The 24126-nt window shown below is 43.1% G+C and overlaps 1 protein-coding gene across 3 annotated transcripts in view; it reads left to right on the top strand.

Annotated features, from left to right (window-relative positions):
- Nucleotides 1-24126, top strand: part of CREB3L2 (cAMP responsive element binding protein 3 like 2) — a 127098-nt gene that overhangs the window by 69124 nt on the left and 33848 nt on the right. Inside the window, exons 1-4 of one of the 3 annotated variants that reach the window (XM_063708793.1) lie at nucleotides 17-118; nucleotides 4646-4862; nucleotides 16927-17102; nucleotides 19857-19944. In XM_063708793.1, coding sequence (XP_063564863.1) covers nucleotides 4733-4862; nucleotides 16927-17102; nucleotides 19857-19944 — 394 coding nt within the window. In that variant the 5' untranslated portion in view covers nucleotides 17-118; nucleotides 4646-4732. Of the gene's footprint in view, nucleotides 1-16; nucleotides 119-4645; nucleotides 4863-8842; nucleotides 9039-16926; nucleotides 17103-19856; nucleotides 19945-24126 lie in introns of those variants that run through there. The other 2 variants (XM_019031485.4, XM_063708792.1) reach the window with 2 other exon arrangements.

Raw genomic sequence — 24126 nt, 5'->3', positions numbered from 1 at the left:
CCTTGCTGCCCAGAGTGTCGTCTGTGGAGTCACAGCGTTACCTGGGAGCTGATGAAAAATGCAGAATCTCGGGCCTGCTTAGACCTGTGAGTCAGAAGCGACGGCTTAGGAGCCCCAGGTAATTTATCTGCACATAAAACTTTGAGCACTGACCTAAGTGGTAAACTCTGGTAGGGCATGGGCATTTTCTAGTTTCTTATTTATTATTTTGTATCCCCAGTGTCTATCTGAAGTTTAACACACAGTAGCTGCAAAATCCTTGACTCTTCCTCTTACCTTGGGCATATTTGAACTTGTAGGAACTTTGTAAGGTTCTAGGGACTTAACTGTAAAGTGGCGTAGGGAGAGGACTGTTGAGTGGAAATGGAGCCAGTGATTGAGAAACTGAGGTGAGCATAGAAGGACTGGTGGTGTGAGTTTTTTGTTGTTGTTGTTGTTTATTTTTTGTAGAGATGGGGTCTTGCCATGTTGCCCAGGCTGGCCTTGAACTCCTAGGCTCAAACCATTTGCCTACCTCTGCCTCCCAAAGTGTGGGGATTACAGGTGTGAGCCACTGCGCCTGGCCTAGGTGGTAGTTTTAATATAGATATAGATGTCTTTAACCTCCTAAGTCAAAGTCTCTGAGGGTGGATCATCAAATTTGTATGTTTTTATTTATTTATGCCTTTAAACCACATTCTGAAAACAAAACTTATGTGTTTTTTAAAGTTCCCTTCATGTTAAGGAATATTTTTTACAATATTACATACAATAAAAATGTGAGAGTTCCTCAAGAGGAAATGGATAAATACAATGGAATAGAATTCAGATGTTTAAATCAATGAAACAGGCTACATGTATAAACATGAATAAATCTAAAAAATTTTTTTTGATAAAAGAAAATTGCAGAGGAAATGTGAGATATGGTACCATTTACTTAACATTTTAAAGAATCCTATGTGTAATGGATACATGCATATGTAGTAAAAGGATAAAGACCTGGATGGGAAAGATAAACACCAAGTCTGGCTAATGGTTAACTTTGAGAGGGATGAAGGGAATGGATGGGAGCTTTAACAGTCCTTCGTGTTTTATTTCTTGAGAAAAAGAAAGAAAAAGCAAAAAAAGAAAGATTACAGCAGCAACTATGTAAAAATACGATTTTAAAATTTTGTATTCAAATTTTTTTAAATTGTATTTATTTATTTTTAAGACAGAGTCTTACTCTGTTACCCAGGCTGGAGTGCAGTAGCGTGATCTTGGCTCACTGCAACCTCTGCCTTCTAGGTTCAAGTGATTCTCCTGCCTGAGCCTCCTGAGTAGCTCGGACTATAGGTGTGCACCACCACCCCCAGCTAAGTTTTGTATTTTTAGTAGAGATGGAGTTTCACCATGTTGGCCAGGCCAGCCTTGAACTCCTGACCTCAAGCGATCCACCTTCCTCGGCCTCCCAAAGTTCTGGGATTACAGACATGAGCCACCAAGCAAGCCTGGCCAGTTTTTTTTTTTTTTTTTTGAGACGGAGTCTCGCTCAGTCACCCAGGCTGAAGTACAGTGGAGTGATCCTGGCTCACTGCAAGCTCCGCCTCCCGGGTTCACCCCATTCTGCTGCCTCAGCCTCCTGAGTAGCTGGGACTACAGGTGCCCGCCACCATGCCTGGCTAATTTTTTGTATTTTTAGCAGAGATAGAGTTTCACCATGTTAGCCAGGATGGTCTCGATCTCCTGACCTCATGATCCGCCCATCTCAGCCTCCCAAAGTGCCGGGATTACAGGAGTGAACCACCATGCTTGGCCTTTTCTTTAAAGACAGGTTCTCACTCCATCGCCTGGGCTGGAGTGCAATGGTACAATCGTGGTTCACTATAGTCTTGACCTACTGGGCTCAAGGAATCCTCCTTCCTCACCCTCCTGAGTAGCTAGGACAACAAGGAGTGCACCACCATGCCTGGCTAATTTTTGTATTTTTTGTAGAGACTGCGTCTCACTATGTTGCCCAGGCTGGTTTAGAATTCCTGGGCTCAACTGATCCTCTTGCCTCAGCCTCCCAAAGTACTGAGATTACAGGCATGAGCCACCTTGCCCAGCCCAGTTTTTTTTTTTTTTAAAGGAATGACTACATAATTGCTCATGATATGTATAATCTTTCTGAATGCTTACAATATTTCATTATGAAATGACTAACCCAAACTTCCCTGGTAATTGTGATGCAGGCAGTTGGCATGTGGCCTTAAATACTCCTAAGGACCTTCCAGTTTGAAATGTATTTGTACTCAGAGAGCTCTCTCCCTGACCCTGTCTCTTGTTCTCATAGACAATCATGCCTATTAGGACATGCCCAAGTCCTGTAGCTTCCCTGCATTCTGTCCTGATGAAATGCCATGTCCCGTGTTTGTGATGTCAGTGAATTTCACCGTTCTAACTCTTCAGGGACTGAGCCTGCAGAGGCTTCCTCTCTGCTGTTCGCTTTTCTTCTTTATTAAAGGAAGCATCCTGTTCTACAGCTACCCTGATCTTAGAGCTCCAGCTCTAGGGACATCTCCCACCTTCCCTTCTGGTGTTCATTTTCATAACGCCTTCATTGACACTTCAGTTTGGTGGTGGGACTTAGGTGTCCATGTGAATCCCAAGAATTGTATTGCTTACCCCAAGCCTCATTATTTGCCATCGTTCTCTTATTGCTGTGTCTGCTTTCTTAACTTCCTTTCTATACTAGAAGTGTCCCTAAAGTTTAATCAGTAAAGATGACACCCATTGGTCTGTGATTCAGAGAATGTTAAGAAGGCAGAAATCTCTAATAGCTGGTGCCAAAGTGGGCTTTAAAATTTCGTTTTATTGGCCGGGCACAGTGGCTCACGCCTGTAATCCCAGCACTTTGGGAGGCCAAGACGGGCGGATCACGAGGTCAGGAGACTGAGGCCATCCTGGCTAACATGGTGAAACCCTGTCTCTACTACAAATACAAAAAAAAATTAGCCAGACGTGGTGGCGGGTGCCTGTAGTCCCAGCTACTCAGGAGGCTGAGACAGGAGAATGGCGGGAACCTGGGAGGCGGAGCTTGCAGTGGAGATCGCGCCATTGCACTCCAGCCCGGGCGACAGAGCAAGACTCCGTCTCAAAAAAAAAATTATTTTAATTAATTAATTAATTAATTTATTTATTTTGAGACGGAGTCTTGCACTGTTGCCTGGGCTGGAGTGCAGTGGCTCGATCTTGGCTCACTGCAAGCTCCGCCTCCCAGGTTCAAGCGATTCTCCTGCCTCAGCCTCCCGAGTAGCTGGGATTACAGGTGCCTGCCACCACACCCAGCTAATTTTTTTTTTTTGTATATTTAGTAAAGACGGCATTTCACTTTGTTGGCCAGGCTGGTCTCAAACTCCTGACCTTGTGATCCGCCCACCTTGGCCTGCCAAAGTGCTGGGATTACAGGCATGAGCCACCGTGCCTGGCCCTGTTTTATATTATTATTATTATTTCTAATATAGTCAATAGCAGTGATTCTAAACCAGGGGTGACTTTTTCACCTACAGACATTTGGGCAGTGTCTGGAAATATTTTTGGTTTCACAACTGGGGGAGTGCTACCGGCATCTAGTGGGTGGAGGCCGGGAATGCTGCTAAATATCCTACAATGCACAAAACAATGCCCCACCCCTGCCCTTCACAACGAATTATCCAGTCCAAAATGTTATTAGTGCTAGGTTGAGAAACCCTGCTCCGAAGATCCTCATACCATGAATATAGACCTATCAAGGAGGGATAGTGGACGGGGCTGCAGCTCCTTTACAGTGGGACAGTGTCACAGGGGATATGGGAATCCTGGGGAATTTATATGGGCTAGTCCTATATTATGTCCAAAGCATGGTGGGGGCTGGAAAGTTCATGGTATTAGAGATGAAGGATGGGAGCATATTAAGGAAAAACCAGAGAGGAACAAAGTCCAGCCCATGGGGAGACTAGAGAGAAGCCACCTCTAATGTTTTTGAGCATGGCACCTTAGTGTAAACTGCACCTTTGTGCTATAGAAACAGAGGATCGCTTATTTAAACATATTATCAATGCAAAATGTGGTAGGTCATGATAGCAAGGACCCCCAGTGAATCATGCCCCCTGCACCATCCACACTCATCTGCATTTGTGACTCTGCCATTCCTCTCATCAAGCAGTGGAGTCTGTTTTCCTGCCCCATGGGTGTGAGCTGGCCTTGTCCCTTGCCTTGACCAAAAGAATGTGGAGGGTGTAATGATACGTGATGTCTGGGGCCACTCAGCTTTGGTTTTTCTCCCTCATAGAAGATTTCTGCCATCATGGGAGGAAGCCCGGCCTGATCTTTCCTTTTGAGAAAGAGGCCCAAGTGTCCAGGGGTCCCAGCCCAGCACACTCCCAGCCAGCCTTCCTACTAATGTGCTGTGTCAGGGAACCCAGATGAAATCAGCTCACCCACCCAGCCCAACCCACTGAGGAGTGAGAAGTAATATATTAATATTATGGTTACCTTCAGCCACTAAACATTGGGGTGGTTTGCTACACAGCACGAGCTGACTGGACATTGTGTGTGTAGAAGGGACTTCATATCGAGCAGTGGATGAGGTATTTGGTATGTGCGTAGGGTATCTGTCACATTATGGTTAAGAGAAACTGAGTTCTTCCTCCTTTGTTTCTTGTAGCACTTCTCAGAACTTCTGGATGAGTTTTCCCAGAACGTCTTGGGTCAGCTCCTGAATGACCCTTTCCTCTCAGAGAAGAGTGTGTCAATGGAGGTGGAACCTTCCCCGACGTCCCCGGCGCCTCTCATCCAGGCTGAGCACAGCTACTCCCTGTGCGAGGAGCCTCGGGCCCAGTCGCCCTTCACCCACATTACCACCAGTGACAGCTTCAATGACGGTAAACTCAGAGGAGGAGGAAGACCTGGACCTTAGCGCCTTTGGTTCTGAGCTCTTGAGGGTGTGGAGTGTGTATTATATTAAAGAGGGTGTCAGCACCCTTAGTAGTGAGATACCTACAGTGTGTACGGCCTTGTGCTTGGGCTGTGGGGAAAAGCAAAGAGGCCCAGGACCCATTTCTCTACACTGCCCAGGTTCCCTGGGAACTTGCTATAACTGAAGGATGGTCATTACTCTCTTTCGCCCTATGGCTTCAGCAGCAGAGCAGCCTTTTGCAAATCAGGCCGGCCTATCTGGCTGGTCATTCCTACCAGTACAGTAAGTCCTGTACTGTACTGTACTGTACTGTACAAGGGGTCATGCCATTTTTTTTTTTTTTCTGAGAAAGAACTATTCCTCTATAGAAGCTTCTTGGGCATCCTCTTAACCCAATTCCATCATGTTCTATTGACCCCATGTCCCCCACCCCAGATCTTAGTGGACATTCCTAGACTTTCTTGTTGATTACCCTTTCATGCCCATCATCAATGCCATGAGTGTGGTATTTGTTGAAGGTCTAGTTTTTCTGGCCTTAGAGATGTTAAGATGTTTTGACCATTACTCTATAGCCCTTAATTGGTAAAAGCTGTATCTTGTTCCAAACTCTCCAAGGCATATATATCTTTTAAGTGTAATTTTCTTTTCTTTTCTTCTTTTTCTCTCTCCCTTCCTCCTTCCTTTCCCCTCCCTCCCTTCCTTCCCTTCCCTTCCTTCCCTCCCTCCCTCCCTTCCTTCTCTCTTTTCTTTCTTCTTTTTCTCTCTCCCTTCCTCTTTCCCTCCCTCTCGCTCCCTCCCTGCCTCCCTTCCCCTCCCACCCTTCCTTCCTTCCTTCCTTCCTCCTTTCCTTTCCTTTCCTTTCCGTTCCGTTCTGTTCCGTTCCCTCCCTTCCTTCCTTCTTTCTTTATTTTCTCTCCTTCCTCCCTTTCCTTCCTTCCTCACTCCCTTCTTTCCTTCTTTCTTTTTTAGACAGGGTCTTGCTCTGTCATCCAGGCTAGAGTTCAGTGGTATGATCTCAGCTCACTGTAGCCTTGACCTCCTGGGCTCTCATGTAGTCATTCAGCCTCGGCCTCCCAAGTAGCTGGGACTACAGGCATGTGCCACTACACCTGGCTAATTTTTTTATTTTTATTTTTTTGTAGAAATGGGGGTCTCACTATGTTGCCCAGGCTGGTTTTGAACTCCTGGGCTGAAGTGGTCTTTCCTCCACAGCCTCCCCAAGTGCTAGGATTATAGGCATGAGCCACCATGCCCAGCTTGAAATTTAATTTTCTATGTTTTGTTTTCCTAGAGGGATAGCCAGCTATTTTAGTACTTTAAATTTTAAAAACTCTATTTCCTATTCCCAGTCCGGCATATGCCTTCTTCTTTACAGGAGGATGACATGGTGAGGAATACCCACTAACTTGACCTTCTTGGTGTTGGTGTTCACCTCTTGTTCTTATACCACTGTACACATGGCAGCATCTTTTGAAGGTGGCTGCACCTATCAACCCATCATGTAGGGATTTGTCCTAATGCTGTCCCTCCCCTTGCCCCCTACCCCCTGACAGGCCCTGGTGTGTGATGTTCCCCTCCCTGTGTCCATGTGTTCTCATTGTTCAACTCCCACTTAGGAGTGAGAACATGCGGGTCCTGTTCTGTTCCTGTGTTAGTTTGCTGAGGATGATGGTTTCCAGCGTCATCCATGTCCCTGCAAAGGACATGAACTCATTCTTTTTTATGGCTGTATAGTATTCCATGGTGTGTATGTGTTACATTTTCTTTATCCAGTCTATCATTGGTGGGCATTTGGGTTGGTTCCAAGTCTTTTCTATCGTAAATAGTGCTGCAATAAACATGCGTGTTCATGTGTCTTTATAGCAGCATGATTTATAATCCTTTGGGTATATACCCAGTAATGGGATTGCTGGGTCAAATGGTATTTCTGGTTCTAGATCCTTAAGGAATCACCACACTGTCTTCCACAATGGTTGAACTAATTTACACTCCCACCAACAGTGTAAAAGTGTTCCTGTTTCTCCACATCCTCGCCAGCATCTGTTTCCAGACTTTTCAATGATCGCCATTCTAAATGGCATGAGATACCCTTTAATTGTGAGGCCAAAGCATTCACCATTCAGTTCCCCCAGCTGGGGCTTTGTTCTATTTATAGCTCTTAGGCTGTGACAGGCCGTGCTGGTAATTTGCTGAGAACAGGTACAGTGGGTCAGATATATTTTACAAAGTGTTTCTGATCCACAGTTCAGCTTTTTTGAAGTACCAGTGTCTTATCTGAGTAAAAGTCACTTTCCTAGGCCAGCAAAAGCAAGACAACAAACACGGGATACTAGTCATTTAAGATGTGTGAAATCAGAGTGAGGCAGTGTGGATGAGTGGATGGGGAACTTGTTCAGCAAAGCTTTGTCTGGATCTATTTTTCTGAGTTGTGTGGATGGGCAGATGTTTGGGAACAGAATTATTTTATTCATGTGAACCCCAGTTTGCATCCCCCTTAAGGTGGCGATCTGTAGGGTGGGGGAATCAATCCACAAGTATTCCTTCCAAATCCAAGTGCTCTGTTAGAGCAGATAACCACCCTGATGGAGAAGGATGGTTATTTTTAGGCAACACATAAATATGTAGCATGTATAGACAGCTATATACATTACATTTTATATTCTTTATCTGCTGCATGGTGATAATAGCTTAAGCAAAACTAGGAGTCCTTGTGTTCAGTGATAGTTGGGGAATTAATATTTCATTATACCTGGGAAAGCCAGTGATTCAGCTCTCACTGTCCAATTGTACTTAGATTAAATACAGTTCTTCTGCAATTGCTTCTAAGCCTGGAAAAAGAGTGATGACACACAGTTAAGTGGAAACTCCCTCCTAATTTATTAGAGTTTTTCTCCTTTTTTCTCCCTCTGCCTCCTGCTTCCCCTCTCTCCTTCTCCTTCCCACTAGAACTCTTCTCTTTCCCTCTTCCTCCTTTGCCCTTTTCCTCCTAACTTTCCCTTCCTCCCTCCATCCTCCACCTGAACCCCAGGACAACTGAAAAGGGCACACACAGATGTTCTTATCCTATCATTCTATCACGGACTTCAGATGAACTGTGGACCCCTAAAACTGTATACAAAAATGTGGGCTATCTACATTTGTTAATTTTTTGAGAGTTATTATATCATTTCTTAGATTCTCAAAAGAGTTTGTGACCGAAAAAAATTAAAAATAACTGTTCTAAGATTCCACAGGAATCATCTGTCTCAGGGGGACTTTGTAGACTTCCGAAACACTAGAGCTAAGGAACTTCACGTGGCCCAGCAACCACAGGAGCCAACCCTAGAAATGTAGGTGCAGCCTTCAAAACCCCCAGAAAGACATCCTGCATCCAGCTCAGCCATTTCTCCCTGTGATTAAGGCTGTGAACCAGATGCTAAGCAAGGTTTTCTGTTCTACAAAGAAGGCAACAACAACAAGAAAACACCAAAAAAAAAGGAAGAAGGAAGAAGAAAAAAAACATGTAATGAGGTTAAGAGAGAAACACAGAAGCATCCCAGCAAAATATTTATGATACTTTTATGCTTTGAGAAACAAAAGCTTGTATTAGAATGACCAAGTCTTGTACGTCACCACATGGAGGTTGTCTTTATGAGTTACTATATTTCAGTCATGTTCCTTTGTGTAATTCAGTTGGGATGCTAGGTATGCATTTGCATTGTCCTTTAATTTTGGTGTTCTTCCTAAAGAAGAAACTAGTGCTGGATGAGGGCTGTTCAGAAAGAACCAGACATGGCCCCTATCCTCTAAGATGATACAAGAACAGAGCTAAAGATTATATAGACTATCAACAGACCTCAGCATAAAATAGGCTAATACAGAAGTGGTCTAATACTACCTTTGCATCACAACTGTAGTCAAGGGTGGAACAAAGGACCGTAACTATGGCTGTCCCAGGTCTCCACAGGGTGGGCCAGGAACATGGATAAGAATCATCTTCCTCCTGATGAATTTAGTAGGGCTTTCAGTGGCAAGGGATGGCTGGGTAGGCTGGTTCACTACGGATACCTTAAATTTATGGAGCTGTGTTCTCAGGTGGGAATGAACACAGTAGTCTGTGAGGTAAAGGTGAGCAGATATTGCTGGAGCAAAGTCACATGGGGTAAGTGGGACAGGCTGGAGGAGGGCAAGGACTAGGGTTTTATCTCTGCCTGATGGGAAGCAGGGACTGAGAAACATAGGATCACATTTTTTGGAGCTTAGACGAAACACAGAAGATCTTATGGCTGCCATGCAAGAACAGGGAAGGTGTGCACAGATATAGTTATCCAGGGAAAAGTGGAAAGGTATATAACATGATGGCAAAGAAAAAATGGGTTTTGAAATGATTTGATGAAACCTGCAGCAGGAAAAGCACAGGATCGAATATGCTGAGGAAGGGGCAGAGGTGAGTCAGAGATGACTTAGGTTTCTGCTTTGCAGTGTTGAAGAGATCTTGATGTTGACATGGTCCATAGAAGTGAGACTTGAAAATCACAGAAATGAGGTGCATAGCGGTGTCTTCATCACATATAGCGTGAGCTGATGACAAGAACATCAGTCTGAATCATCGTAGAGTAGCCAGACTCAGGGGTAGAAGAGAAAAGTATGTGTATCTACTGAGTCACTGGGTCCTCTGTCATGCACGGCCAAAGAGAGAACCTGACAGTGATTGGGGAGGACAGGCAGAGGATGACCTCTTCCATCTGAAGCTTGGGTTTGTAATACACGCTATTTTGCTATTCCTCCGCTTTTTTGGTGTTACCTTTTACTTTTTTCCAAACAGATAAAAACAATAGTGATGTTTCCCCTTTTTATTTTTTGAAAAAAGTAAAATAATGACTTCTCTGCCTAGCCATTGCAGTGCTAGATTAGTATAAGAAAGCAATGTTCACATTAATCCAGTGATTACAGTTACTTTGGATATTCATACATGAGAGTCATAACTTCTCCATTGAAGAAAAAAGGATGTAGTAAATATTTTCTGTTTCTACTACTATCACCACCTCTTCATGCCGTTCAATACTGAAAGTTATTTCAGGGTTAAGATACTCAGGAACGGGCCAGGGGGAGATAGGCCTGTAACTTCCATTGGAGCATATAGTGGGCTGTAGTTTAATATGATTCTGACACATTTAACTGAATTCTTACCCCTTTCCCCAGCTTCCAGAGCCTAGCCATTATATTTTTCCTTTAAGAGATTTTTACATAAAAAAATTGTTCAAGATTTGCCAACTCCTTTGAAAATTCTCAAAGGGCAAACAAATGAAATGCTAAAGGATTTAGATGAGGCATATTTATTTAATTTATAAAATTTTCTTTTCACTTTAGATATGTTACATAAATAGTAAATGGATGTACGGTCCGCCCTCCCTGTGCTTGGGTTTTGCATCCTATGAATACTGTATTTTCAATCCATGTTTATTTGAAAAAAATCTGCTTGTGAGTGGACCCGCATGGTTCAAAACCCGTGTTGTTCAAGGACCAACTGCGTATGTGTTTTTCTTATGTAAGTGGTAGTCCGTCATCTGATTTCCCTTTTTAAGAATAAATGCCCATTCTCTCTATGTTCACATGTATATATATATATATATATATATATGTATTGTGTGTGTGTATGTGTATATATATATATATATATATATATATATATATAGTAAACCAAAAAGTATCTGATACAGGTCTCAATCAATGTAGGAGTTTATTTTGCCAAGGTTAAAGACATACCCAGAACAAATAAACACAGAATCACAGAAAAAATCTGTGGTCTGTGCCTTTCTCCAAAGATGACTTTGAGGACTTGAGTATTTAAAGGAAAAGTGGCTGAATGGAAAAGAGGGAGGGTACAGTAATCCATATGTTGCAAGAGAGACAAGGAGCAGGTAGGGGAATAGTCCATTTCACATTCATCTCGTGCTCAGTAAATCAACACTTTTCATAAGATAAGATGTATGTTGAGCTGGGCTCATGACTGTGATCCCAGCACTTTGGGTGTGGCTGAGGCAGGAGGATTACTGGAGCCCAGGAGTTTGAGACCAGCCTGGGCAGCAACACAGTGAGACCTCATCTCTATCAAAAAAAAAAAAAAAAAAATAGCTGGGTGAGGTGACGCACGCCTGTAGTCCCAACTTCTTGGGAGGCTGAGGCGGCAGGATTGCTTGGGCCTAGGAGGTCAAGGCCGCAGTGACAGAGCAAGAAAAGAAAAAGGTGAACATAGAGTGTCTACCTGTGGAGATCTTTAACCTTTCATATATAACTGTGCTTAGGAATAAAAGGAAAGGCAGTTTCTTGGATGACTCAGCTTTCAGCTTGATTTTTCCCTTTGGCATAGTGGATTGGGGTCATGAATTTTTATTTTCCTTTCATTATATATCAAGATAATGCCAACTCCCAATTTAGGGTTTTTTTTTCTTTCCTAGGAATCAGTATCCATTCAATGCGCTTAGCTACGTGGCACCTATGGAAATGATGGAAGATCTGCATTTTGATGTTGCTATTACCTTGGCTTTGAGTTCATGTCTTTTTCAGTCTCTTTGATGATTTGCCTATCTTGATGATTTGATAACTTGGCATCTAGCCCCATTGCTTATGGCTGCACCATTTTGGCTTTGGATGTAAAGGACTTGCTTCTCACCACGATCAGTGGCTTGTTTTTATTTTCTTGCTGACAGTTAAGTGGTGAAGCTGAGGAAATGTGCCAGTCGAGTTTGACCTTTGACAGGAAGCTGTTTAAATCAGCTGATATGGGGGTTGTTCTTCTTACTCTCCAAACTGTGGACTGCTAAACTTTACCAGGGATGTTTTTCGTCTGAAATGACACTTAAAAGACGTATAAACACAATGTGGAAAGAACATTTTTATTTTTTCCACTTGGTATCTCAGCTTCAAGTTTTAGAAATTAGAGGGTGTGGAGTGTCTACTGACTCTTATGTTTGTAGTTTAGCCAATAACTAAGACATCCAAGGATAATTCCAGTTCTAAGCCAGGGTGGCCCTACTGATCTTTTTGCCAATAAAGTAAAACGACAAGAGTAAGGACATGGAGAAACATTGTGATACATATTCTGCTCCTTCTCCTCTACTCTGTCCTTCCTTAACCCTCACTTCATAGATTACATTTGTCATTTTGTTTTCTGTGATTTGATATTTATTTCCATTGAGTAAGAGAGTACAAGCCAACCTCCAGTAGTTCAGAATGAAAGCTGTTTTCTTTCATTTCAGCTACCACTGGAATGCTGTTCTCACCAAACTACTTACTGGCTGACTTTCTTCATATGAAGTCATTTCGTATTTTGTGATGTAACTAGTAGGTCTGATCAGCCAATCTACAAACATTTATTGATATGATCCATAGTTGTTGGTTTAGAGGAATTATTTTGGAAATGAATGTAGTAATTTCATTGTAATCGATTCTAATGTAATGGGTTTAATTTATTTTTCATACATTCGGCTATACTGTATCAGCTAGCTCTGCTGCGGCATAACAAACCACCCCCAAACTCAGTCACTCAGTCATTTATTATCGTAATCCACCTGTCTGTTTCTGTGTGGTGGTCAGCAGAGTGGTTCTGCTAGTTTCAGCTAGATTCACTGGCATCTCTAAGGTCAGCTAATAGTTGGCTGGTCTTGACTAAGCTCCTCTGGGGGTGACTGTTCTATGTGGCTGTCATCCTTCTCCTGAGATCACTAGATTATCCTAGCTCGTTCTTCTCATGCTGATGGCAAAACTACAGCAACATTAGTTCCATCCTGCAAGCACATTCCAAAACTCCGCTTGTATTAAAAAGCTCACATACCAATGGTACATCAAGCCACAGGACCAAGCTGTAGGTGGGGATCAGCCCAAGGTGGGAGGTCACTGCAAAATTCTAAGGCAAAAGACATGGATGGAGGGAGGAGGAAGACCTGGAGCCAGGAATGCAACTTATTTACATAATAAGGGACTCATTGACTCTTACTGAGTCAAGGGCTTCTCAGCGGCCCCATGGGCAATTACAACCTCTACCCAATAATTACCATCCTAAGCCATGAAGTGGAGCAGGCCATGTCCCTGTGTGTTCATCCAAAGACAATAGCGTCCCAAGATTGGAAATCTAGAAGTACCATAAAATTTAAAGAAAAAGTCATGCATGTTCTGAATGATTATCCAGAGATGCTTACTATTTGGCATATTTCTTTTGATGCTTTTCTATCACTTTCTTCTTTAATAGTTATAAATTTTTGTCTAGAGTTTTTGTCTTAATATTTCATTATAAGTCTTTTCTTTGTAATTAAAAAGGCAGTATACATGTAATATTAATGTCTGCATAAATATTCCATTGTATGGATGCACCATAATTGACTTAACCTTTCTCTTGCTTTTTAATGTTTTGGTTATTTTCAGTGTTTTGTCATCATAAACAATGCCCTAGTGAGCATTATTTATGCATAATCTTTATCCACATAGAAAGTTTTCTTGTTAATGGGAAGATTACTGGCCAGAGTGCAGAGATCTGGGTTCTGCCACTAATTTGCCATGTGACCTAGGCCCAGGTGTCATTTTCCTCATCTAGAAATGATAGGCTGGGTGTGGTGGCTCACACCTGTAATCCCAGCACTTTGGGAGGCTGAGGCGGGTGGGTCACCTGAGGTCAGGAGTTTGAGACCAGCCTAGCCAACATGGTGAAACCCCATCTCTACTAAAAATACAAAACTTAGCCAGGTTTGGTGGCACACGCCTGTAATCTCAGCTACTTGGGAGGCTGAGGCAGGAGAATCGCTTGAACCCAGGAGGTGGAGGTTGCAGTGAGCCGAGATCGCACCACTGTACTCCAGCCTGGGTGATAGAACAAGACTCTTGTCTCAAAAAAAAAAAAAAGATATCTTTGAGCTCAATGGCCTTAAATCTCTTTATAACTCTAAAGCATCTTTCAGGATCAAGGACTAAATTGCTGTATTGGAATGGAAGCATGAAAGCAGCGCCAGTTGTTTGCCCTCAAAAAAGCTCAGGGGAGGAGAGGCCGCTTCCTTGGGCTTCTCTCTTGGAAATGTACAGTTCTCCTTGAGAGAGAAGGTTTCCTTTTATAGTTCAAGTACCATCACTTGCCCTGTGGTTTCCATTCCCTGAGTCAGCACTGATGATATTTGTATGTTTGTAAAGAGGGCTATAGGACACTGGGCATTAAGAATATTAAATGGTCTTGACTTGTTTTACGAATGTGCACACTTTGAGAATGGCCTCACTAGATTGGAAGAACTGATTCTATCACCCATCTTCATTTTGTTTTTTGTATTCACTTTTTTTTTTTTTTAACTTTTGCCTCTTTTGTTTGCCTTGTGAATTAAGTTTCATCACAGTTGCCTTCACTGCACAGTCAAGGGATCTGGCCTTATCTCACAATTTCCTGGTAATTGTGTGCAACCTTTTTCTCAGGGATGCTTCCTTACCGTCCATTTCAGCCTGTACTGAGGCTATATTTCATCCTACCGTCTTTCTTCCAGCCTTTGCCAGGGATAAATATTACTCATTGTGGGCAGGCTTTAAGTGTTGACTTCAAAAAGCAAAAGCATGGCTGTTCACGGTGGCTCACACCTGTAATCCCAGCACTTTGGGAGGCCGATCACCTGAGGTCAGCAGTTCAAGACCAGCCTGGTCAACATGACAAAACCCCGTCTCTACTAAAAATATAAAAATTAGCTGGGCGTCGTGGCGTGCACCTGTAATTCCAGCTACTCAGGAGGCTGAGGCAGGAGAATCGCTTGAATCCGGGAGGCGGAGTTTGCAGCAAGCCGAGATGGTGCCACTGCACTCCAGCCTGGGTGACAGAGCAAGAATGTCTCAAAACAAAACAAAACAAAAAGCAAAAGCATCACCATGTCATTGCTGAATGGAAAAAATGGGATCTATGCTGTCTCTGTCTCTCCAGCCCTTCCCTAACTGTCCTAAGTGGGTGTTCTTTGCAGCGGACGGTGTCTTCTAGCTCCTAAGCTCCTTTGGGGAGAGTCAACGGAATCTTTTGGCTCGTGGTCCAGTTGCTTCATCTCTGGGCTGAGCTGGGGCACGGTCTGAGTCCAATACAGAGTGGTCTCCCTCCTCTGGCCGCCATCAGAGAGCCCTTTGTTCCCCGGCCCTCCCCTTCCACCAGGATGTGGCCCACACCCCATGAAGGATGGAAATCCCCATCACACCATAGCACTCAGCAGCCCCACTCTAAAAGCTAAACATCTTCCACTACCAGAAGGCCTGCCCATCCTGTCTTTATTTCACCTTGGGAAATAAATTGAGGCTGGGATAATTCATCGATTATAAACTGGATTTAGGGGGGAAATCATTCCTCAAATATGAACCTAACTTTTTTGTGCTTTAAAGAAGTCGCTTATGAAACATAATTTTAATAATCGTAGATTTTAGTTCTTAGTTTCTGTGTCTACCCTTCCCTTCTTCTTAGCGGTTCTAAATGATTGTACCTTTTCATAAGAAAACTGGAGTCACATTCTTGAATGTAAAATAAATTTATAATGTGAACGACTTTGCTCTCCTGACAGTCATGGGTCACTAAGTATGTGAAATGTGGTGTATGTGTGTAAGCATTTTGAGAAAGCAAAGGAGCGTGTCTTTGCTTTATTTCAGCCTCATTTTAGTAAAACTGGTATCAGCTAAGGAACGTTGCCTTTGGCTTGCTTTGTCTTGTTCTGTGGCTGTTTCCAACCCTCTGGTCGTTTCCTTTCCTTCCCTCCTCCCTGCTTTTCCAGGCAGTGCTGAGCGCTAGCTCCAAAGTAACTTGTTAAGAAATACAAATTCTTATTCTCTTAGACTCTGAGAAGAATGTGCATTAAGTGGCAGAGGCACTCTGTTCTGTCTTGTCTCTCGGTTGTTAGCTATCTCCAGGCCTGGTGATAATCAGGAAAGACAAGACCCAGACTCACCAAGATGCAGCCGTTTTCTGCAAGAGTATTTTGTCCATTTCAGCAAAGGGCAGATGGTTATTACAAACCAAAGTCTCCCAAAGGGCTGAGCAGAGTCTATGAAAGTCTAAGTTAGGTTTAAGGCTTGGTGGGATCACAGTGAAAACAGAAGAGAACAAAAACAAACAAAAAAATGGAGCGAGAAGAAAAAAATATCAAAAAACCAAATAACTTTCCTTTGGAGAGAAGGAGAGAGAGACCTACTCACCATGTTCTCTCATCTTCTCCCGTTGGTTACCAACCATTTGCTTGCTTCTCTCTCTCTCTGTCGCTCTCGCTGTCACTCGCTCTCGCTCTCGCTCTCGCTCTCACTCTCACTCTTGCTTTCTCTCGCTCCCCCTCCCCCTCCCTTCCCTTTCTCTCTCTTTCTTTCTTGACAGGGTCTCACTCTGTTGCCCAGGCTCTGGAGTACAATGATGTGATCACAGCTCACTGAAGCCTCGACTTCCTGGTTTAAGCAATCCTCCTGCCTCAGCCTCCCAAGTAGCTGGGACCACAGATGCTCACCACTGCACCTAGCTAGTTAAAAATTTTTTTTTGTAGAGACAGAGTCTTGCATTGTAGCCCAGGTTGGTGTTGAACTCATGGGCTCAAGCAGTTCTCTTGCCTTGGCATCCCAAAGTGCTGGGATTACTTGCGTGAGCCACTGTGCCCGGCTGCTTCTTTCTTTCATGTTTTTAAATGTGCTTATTTATCTATTTTTGAACAGATAGCACATTTACATGATTTGACAACCAAAAAGAGTAGCTCATTACATATTCAAAATCCTCCCTCCTATTCTATGCCCCATCAACCCAGGTTTCTTCCTGCCTTTCTCAGGAAGCCAAGTTTCTTTCTTTTCTATGGATTCCTTCCAGTTTCTTTAGGCATACTCACATGCAAGCGAATACAAGTATAGATTCTTTCTTTGCTGTTCATATCTATCAATCTTTTCCCTCACATATTTCATTTTCTTTTATTCTACTTTCAATCATCCTTCACTGAGCTTTTCTGGGGAGAAAGTCGCTTGTTTTGCTTATTCCTGATGCCCTGAACAAGTTCACATGTGTGCTTGTCTTTTTCCTGCAGATGAGGTGGAAAGTGAGAAATGGTACCTGTCTACAGACTTCCCTTCAACAACCATCAAGACAGAGCCAATTACAGACGAACCACCCCCAGGACTCGTTCCATCTGTCACTCTGACCATCACAGCCATCTCCACCCCGTTGGAAAAGGAGGAACCTCCTCTGGAAATGAACACTGGGGTATGCTCAATTTTTGTCTGTTTAAACAGGTTGGATTAAAAGATACAGATAGATCCTCATTCTCCAATAAGGTGTTTAATCTTTTTGGAGTTAGTGGCTGTGTACATTTAAGGACATGCAACTTTATATGTGTGTATATACATATGTATACATTTAATAAGGGTATGTTGATTTGGTGCCAACTTCCTTTAAAGCCATTGTTCGGAAAAAATTAGTAGCTAAGCTGATTTCATTCTCTTTTTGATTACTGTTACAAAATAAAAAACACAGAAAATATCTATGGTAAAAAAAAAATTCTCTATGGCACTGATTTTTAAGCAGTGGAAAGAGAGTGACTGAGGTGGTGATGTAATCCATGGCTTACAGTGCATGGCTACTGGGAATGTGAGCTCCTGTGTAATATTTTACTTTCCTAGTGAGATGCTGAGTTGTCCTTACTCAAGTCAGGAATGTCCCACATATTGATTCATATAATAATATGAATAATATTAACAATATTAATAACATTATAATAATAGTAATAGTAATAATAACACCTATTATTGTGTTACCCGTGGAAAGCATAAGAAATCAGGATTTTTTCCTTACTAGATTACATGCCTACCGCAAGTAGAATTTAATTCTACTCTACCTTCTTTCTGGATATTTCCAGTGTCTGGCCATGGACCAGCATCGTATTTGTACATCTTCTTGCAAGTGTTGGAAGCCTGTCTTAGCTTCCCTTAAGTTCAAAGCTTCAGGTTATAAACAACAACTTCATTAACATTCCTTAAGTCAGATTTCTTGTGAGCAAGATAGAGTGTCTATCTGCAGCCGGGCACGGTGGCTCATGCCTATAATCCCAGCACTTTGGGAGGCGGAAGCTGCAGAGAGCCAAGATCGAGCCACTGCACTCCAGCTTGGGCAACAGAGCAAGACTCTGTCTCAAGAAATAAAAAGAAAGAAAGAAAGAAAGAAAAAAAGATGTAGTGTCTACCTGTTCAGAATAAGGTAACACAGAATCAGTAGACTCATTAAAGTGTCACTGCATACTCCCTTGTCAGTCCATCTGTGTAGATGATGAAGGGTTGTAGACAGAGGCCTCTGCAAGTGTGCTAGGATTCCTTTCTCAGTAGCTACCTGAGTCTCTTTATTAGGCTGGGCTCTCTGGTCTATATTAGTCTCCTTGCTCCACAGAATTTTAGTTACTTTATTTATTACTTTTTTTTTTTGAGACAGAAGTCTCACTCTGTCACCCAAGCTGGAGTGCAGTGGCATGATGTCAGCCCACTGCAACCTCCACCTCCCGGGTTCAGTGATTCTTGTGCCTCAGCCTCCCGGGTAGCTGGGATTACAGGCACCAGCCACCACGCCTGGCTAATTTTTGTATTTTTAGTAGAGATGGGGTTTTACCATGTTGGCCATGCTGTTCTCGAACTCCTGACCTCAAGTGATCCGCCCACCTCAGCGTCCCAAAGTGTTGGGATTACAGGCGTGAGCCACATGCCTGGCCTAGTTGAATTATTGTAAAGTATGTAACTAGCAAAGCTCAGAGGCATGGCCTTGCTCCTGTGTATGGGCCAGATAACTTTTCTCCTTTCCCTACCAGGATTTTCATGATTAGATACCATCAGTCATTAGGAAGCCTTAATAATAACATCATTAATATTAATTATTAATAATTATATTGTATTATAACATTATTAATTATTAATATTAATAAAGTTATATATAAGAGAAAGGATGTGGCTTGGTGCACAGTCCCTACCGCAGGGCAAGCTGGTGGAGGCCTTTGACTCTTTAAAATTTAGTTCCCATTTTCCATGGTGATCGACTCGATTTAAGTGCATTGTGGCTATATGTAATTTACAGGCTGCTTTACGTTGCAGTCAGGGAAAACTCCCAGGCTGGTGTGAGGCTGAACTGGGATAAGAGACCCCCTGGCCCCTCCTTATTCTGCTAAGGTCATCACCTCTTAGAAGGTCTCTTATTTTCTTTCAGTGATCAAATGCACAGTTATGCTCTACAACTAAATTCTGTAGTCTTGGGAATCCTTACCAGTATCAACTATAAGTTGCTTTTTAAAGCCCCCAAAGTGGAGTGAGGATAGGGGGAGTGGAAGCAGTGTTTGGTTCTTACTTTACCCAAACTATGTATAAAGAATAAAGTTAGCAGAATGATGCCACAAAAAAAAAGTACCAGAATATTTTGTAATAAAATGCCTTTATAGTACTATAAAAACATAGAAAAGAATATTGATATAGTTTTGGGCTTGAGCATTTGGCTTTCAACTTTAGAGTTCTGAGTGTTTTTCTTTTTCTTTTTTTTTCTTTTTTCTTTTTTTTTTTGAGATAGGGTCTCACTCTGTTACCTAGGCTGGAGTGCAATGGTATGATCACAGCTCGCTGCAGCCTCAAATTCCTGGGTTCAAGTGATTCTCCTGCCTCACCCTCCCAAGTAGCTGGGACTGCAGGTGCACGCCATCACAACTGGCGAATTTTTGTATTTTTTGGGGAGACGGTGTCTCACTATGTTACCCAGGGTGGTCTCGAGTAAGTTCTGAAGGTCCTGTCAGCTGTAATGCCAAGTTTGGCAATGAGAAAAAGGTTAAGAACTAAAATGGCTCCCTGTCAGGGAAGCTGCCTACACTCAGCTATTCTCCAGGATAGGCAGGGCTGTCCCGAGAGGAAGACACAGGTGACAAATAGCTCTCCTGCATGTGTCTTCAAGGCTGTGATTGGTTTTTAAAAATTGTGTTTGAAATTCTTCCTCCAGGTTGATTCCTCGTGCCAGACCATTATTCCTAAAATTAAGCTGGAGCCTCATGAAGTGGATCAGTTTCTAAACTTCTCTCCTAAAGAAGGTCTGTCTGCCCTCCCTGTGTCCCTTTGGGTTATGCATATGGTTTCTGGGTCTACAGAGAGGAAATATGGCGAGAGAGCTGGGATGAGTTTGTACCACAGATGTTGTAGCTGGCTTTATGAAATAGCTCTGTTCTTAAAAAATAAAAATTTTGCTTCCAAATAAAAATTTTGCAAGCTAAATATTATTTTCCCATTTGTGCACATGATTAAGTTTCAGCTAAGTGTTACCATACTTTTACTTCTAGCCAGGGTGATATTTTTCAAAACTTTTATGGACTGCTACTACAAACACTATCGAACAAGAGAACTGCAGCCCTTATTCATCCAGGCGTGAACCATATATAGCCCCACAAATCAACAACCATCTACAAAAGCACCTTGCTTATTTCAAACAACTCTAGTTTCAACTCTTTGTGAAGTAAATTCACAATTAATTATGTGGCCAATTCATTGTTTGTAAACATTGACTTTGAATGACAACTATTGCAAGGAGCCCCCTCTCTATTTGGTCATGTTCATGGTTCACAATTGTGCATCTTTTTGGGCTTCTTGACATACATCCATTTAGAATTAACACATCCTTGAGGTGATCATACTTTTTTTTTTTTTTTTTTTTGAGACAGAGTCTCACTCTGTTACCAGGCTGGAGTGCAATGGCACCATTTCGGCTCACTGCAACCTCTGCCTCCCAGGTTCAAGCGATTCTTGTGCCTCAGCCTCCTGAGAAGCTGGGATTACAGGCGTGCACCACCACACCCAGCTAATTTTGGTATTTTTAGTAGAGACGAGGTTTTGCCACATTGGTCAGGCTGGTCTTGAACTCCCAGCCTTAGGCAATCCGCCTGCTTCGGCCTCCTGAAGTCCTGGGATTACAGGCATAAGCCACCACGCCTGGCCAAGGTTGTTATATTTCTATATTTATCTTTCTCTATGTCAGTTTCTTTCTGAGTTTCTCCCTCTTTGTTCTCCTATGAAGCCCATAGTTAGGAATCCTGGATGCAGACCCCTGAGCCTCATAAGGTCTAATGAAGCTCTCTCTGCCTTGCGTATGCAGATTCTCCGGCATACATCCTGCCCTTCTCACTTCTGTGCCTTCACTCATGCCATCACTTCCCTTTTCATTCATACTTTTTATTTATTTATTTTTTGTGTGTGAAACAGGGTCTTACTCTGTTGCTCAGGCTGGAGTGTAGTAGTGCCATCATGGCTCATGGCAACCTCAACCTCATGGGTTCAAGCGATTCTCCCACCTCAGCCTCCCAAGTAGCGGGGACTACAGACATGCACCACCATGCCCAGCTACATTTTGTATTTTTTGTAGAGATAGGATTTCACCATGTTGCCCAGGCTGGTCTGAAACTCCTGAGCTCAAGTGATCCTCCCATCTTGGCCTCCCAAAGTGTTAGGATTAAAGGCATGTGCCACCTCACCTGGTCCCATTCATACTTTCAGTACAAATTTCAAAGTACAGTTCACTACTGTGGTCAACAAATAAGAAATTGGCTTATACAGTTGTCACCGAAAAGGTATATTTGCTACGGTGTATAAATGTGAGGATGTTTACATATGAGCACTTCTCATGAAAATATCATCTGTCTTCATTCCATTAGAAACTAACTCAGGATTTGGTTTGTAACAATGTAATCAGGGCTGGCCCTTTATTTGCATTTATTATCAATAAAGAAAGGATTAAATTTTAAAAGTTAATAATACTTAGTGAAATAATACTTAGTAAATACTACTTAGTAAATAATACTTATTTACTTAGTAAAAGTTAATAATACTTAGAATCCGTATTGAGACACTATGTCTTTGCACTGAGTGACAGACAGTGGTGCCTTTCAGCTTTATGTACTGCTTCAAAGTAATTGCTTTCGTTTGTATAACACCAGTTATTACTATCAAATGCATCTTACTCTTTTAATTTATGCTGTGATGTGGTTCAGAGGTGTCATCACCATAACAATGAATCCCATAGTGGCTTCTGAATCCAGGGTTATTGGAGGAGAAATGTTTCAAGAATGAAGTTAAGGACAGCCCTTCCTCATGATCCTGGATAAACTGAGATAAGGAAATTCAATATCCTTGACTGCATCAGTTTCTAGGCACAGTAGCTTGTTGTCCCCAGACCTTGCAGTAACCCAAAAGCAGCATTTCAAATGATATTTAGAAATCTGATCCTGAGGCGCCTCTGGCCAGCTCTGTAGCTCTTAATAGATAGGAAAGACAAGATTTTACTTGCTTCACTTGCTTCACATTCTCTTTCTGTCTTTTGTGGGGTGCCCTCTGCTTGGATGGGAGAACGGTATTAGAATAATTTGGCCCCTACCAAGTGAAAGGGACAGGGTAGCTCTAGGTACTCCTGGCTGGTTCTTGGGAATGTAACAGCACAAAGCCCCTATTAGGTTCGTCTGCTTCCCGTTTTTTTGTTTGTTTGTTTGTTTTTAAACCATGAAGTGCCATAATATTCATGGCATTCGAGAAACCTTGATTAACACGCTTAGGACTCCTCACTCTTAGCCAAGCACCTGCATATTTTCCCTTCCTGGGCTGCCTGCACCTGTGGCAGTAGTGGGAATAGCGCGATTAGGATTATTTTAGCATATTCTTTGGCTTTAAGAGTGCCCACAGAGACTAAAAAGCCCAGGGACCTCTTTGGCAAGACTGGCAGAGAAAAAGGGAAAGAGGAAACATCTAGAGAAAAGCTGTATGTGGCAGAAAGAGAAAGAAAGGGTGGGAGAGAGACAGAGAATCGCAATGAGAGAGAGAGAAGAAAAAAGCATGCCAGGGCCGGGGGGACCAGGGTTGGCTGAGGGGGCATTGCCTGTTGTGGCCTCGGTTATTCAGGTGTTCCTGCAGGAGAGAGATGCTGATTGCTGCTCATCCTCTCTGAGGGCAGTGTATTAGTCCGTTTTCATGCTGCTGATAAAGTACCCGAGACTGGGCAATTTATGAAGAAAAAGAGGTTTAATGGACTCACAGTTCCACATGGATAAGGAGGCCTCACAATCGTGGTGGAAAGCGAAAGACACATTCTACAAGGTCAGGCAAGAGAGAAAATGAGAACCAAGCAAAAGGGGTTTCATCAGATCTCATGAGGCTTATTTACTACCACAAAAACAGTATGGGGGAAACTGCCCCCATGATTCAATGATCTCCCACTGGGTCCCTCCCACCACATGTGGGAATTATGGGAGCTACAATTCAAGATGAGATTTGGGTGGGGACACAGCCAAACCATATCAGGCAGCTATGGGTAAGGTCATCTTTTTTGGGTCAGTTGTTGTGTCTCAGGAGGGCCCTTCCCATCCATAGTATGTTGGGTGGTCTCCATTGGAAGAAGGGACAAGGAGGTGATGTGCCGAGGCTTCCCATGGCCTTCAGCAGTGAGTTCTCTGGCCGAGCAGAACCAGTTGTGTGGGCCATGCCCACCACGGGGCTGCTGTACAGAGGAATCCATTGTCCTGGGGGCTACAGGAGTGAAGCGTTTACCTGCAGTTATCTCCCTTGGCTCAGTAGCAGTGGCTGGTACAATAGAAATGTGCACTGTTCAGAAAGAACAGTGAGACCCAAGAGTGCTTTCATTCACGTGGAAGCCTGGTTGGATTCCTCCTTCAGAAGCCCGTCTCTGCTGCCCTGGAGATGCCTGATGGTCGCTGACCAAGGCTCCATAGGCCCTGGCAGAGAGGGTGTTGTGCCTCCTTGAGGAAGGACGCAGGAGACTGTAGAGGAGAAAGTCCCCCCCACTGCACTCTCACTTATTTTTCCTGTGCTCACTCCCGTATCTGAAGATGGATTTCATGTTTTCTGAATGAAGAATGCCTGGCGTCTTGCCTGCAGGCATGACCACGCACATTGCTCCAGAAACAAACTGGCTTTTTTCAGAGCAGCCACTCCAGCTTTTTGAGATGGATTCTCGCTCTGTCACCCAGGCTGGAGGGCAGTGGTGTGATCTTGGCTCACTGCAACCCCTAACTCCTGGGTTCAAGCAATTCTCCTGCCTCAGTCTCCCAAGTAGCTGGGACGATAGGTGTGCGCCACCACACCTGGCTAATTTTTTTTTTGTATTTTAGCATGATCTCGGCTCACTGCAATCTCTGCCTCCTGGGTTCAAGCGATTCTCCTGCCTCAGCCTCCTGAGTAGCTGGGATTATAGGCACGTGCCACCACGCCAGGCTAAT

The sequence above is a fragment of the Gorilla gorilla genome, chromosome 6 (genome assembly GCF_029281585.2).
Source record: "Gorilla gorilla gorilla isolate KB3781 chromosome 6, NHGRI_mGorGor1-v2.1_pri, whole genome shotgun sequence".
NCBI lineage: Eukaryota > Metazoa > Chordata > Mammalia > Primates > Hominidae > Gorilla > Gorilla gorilla.
This window is presented reverse-complemented; position numbering and strand designations above follow the sequence as displayed.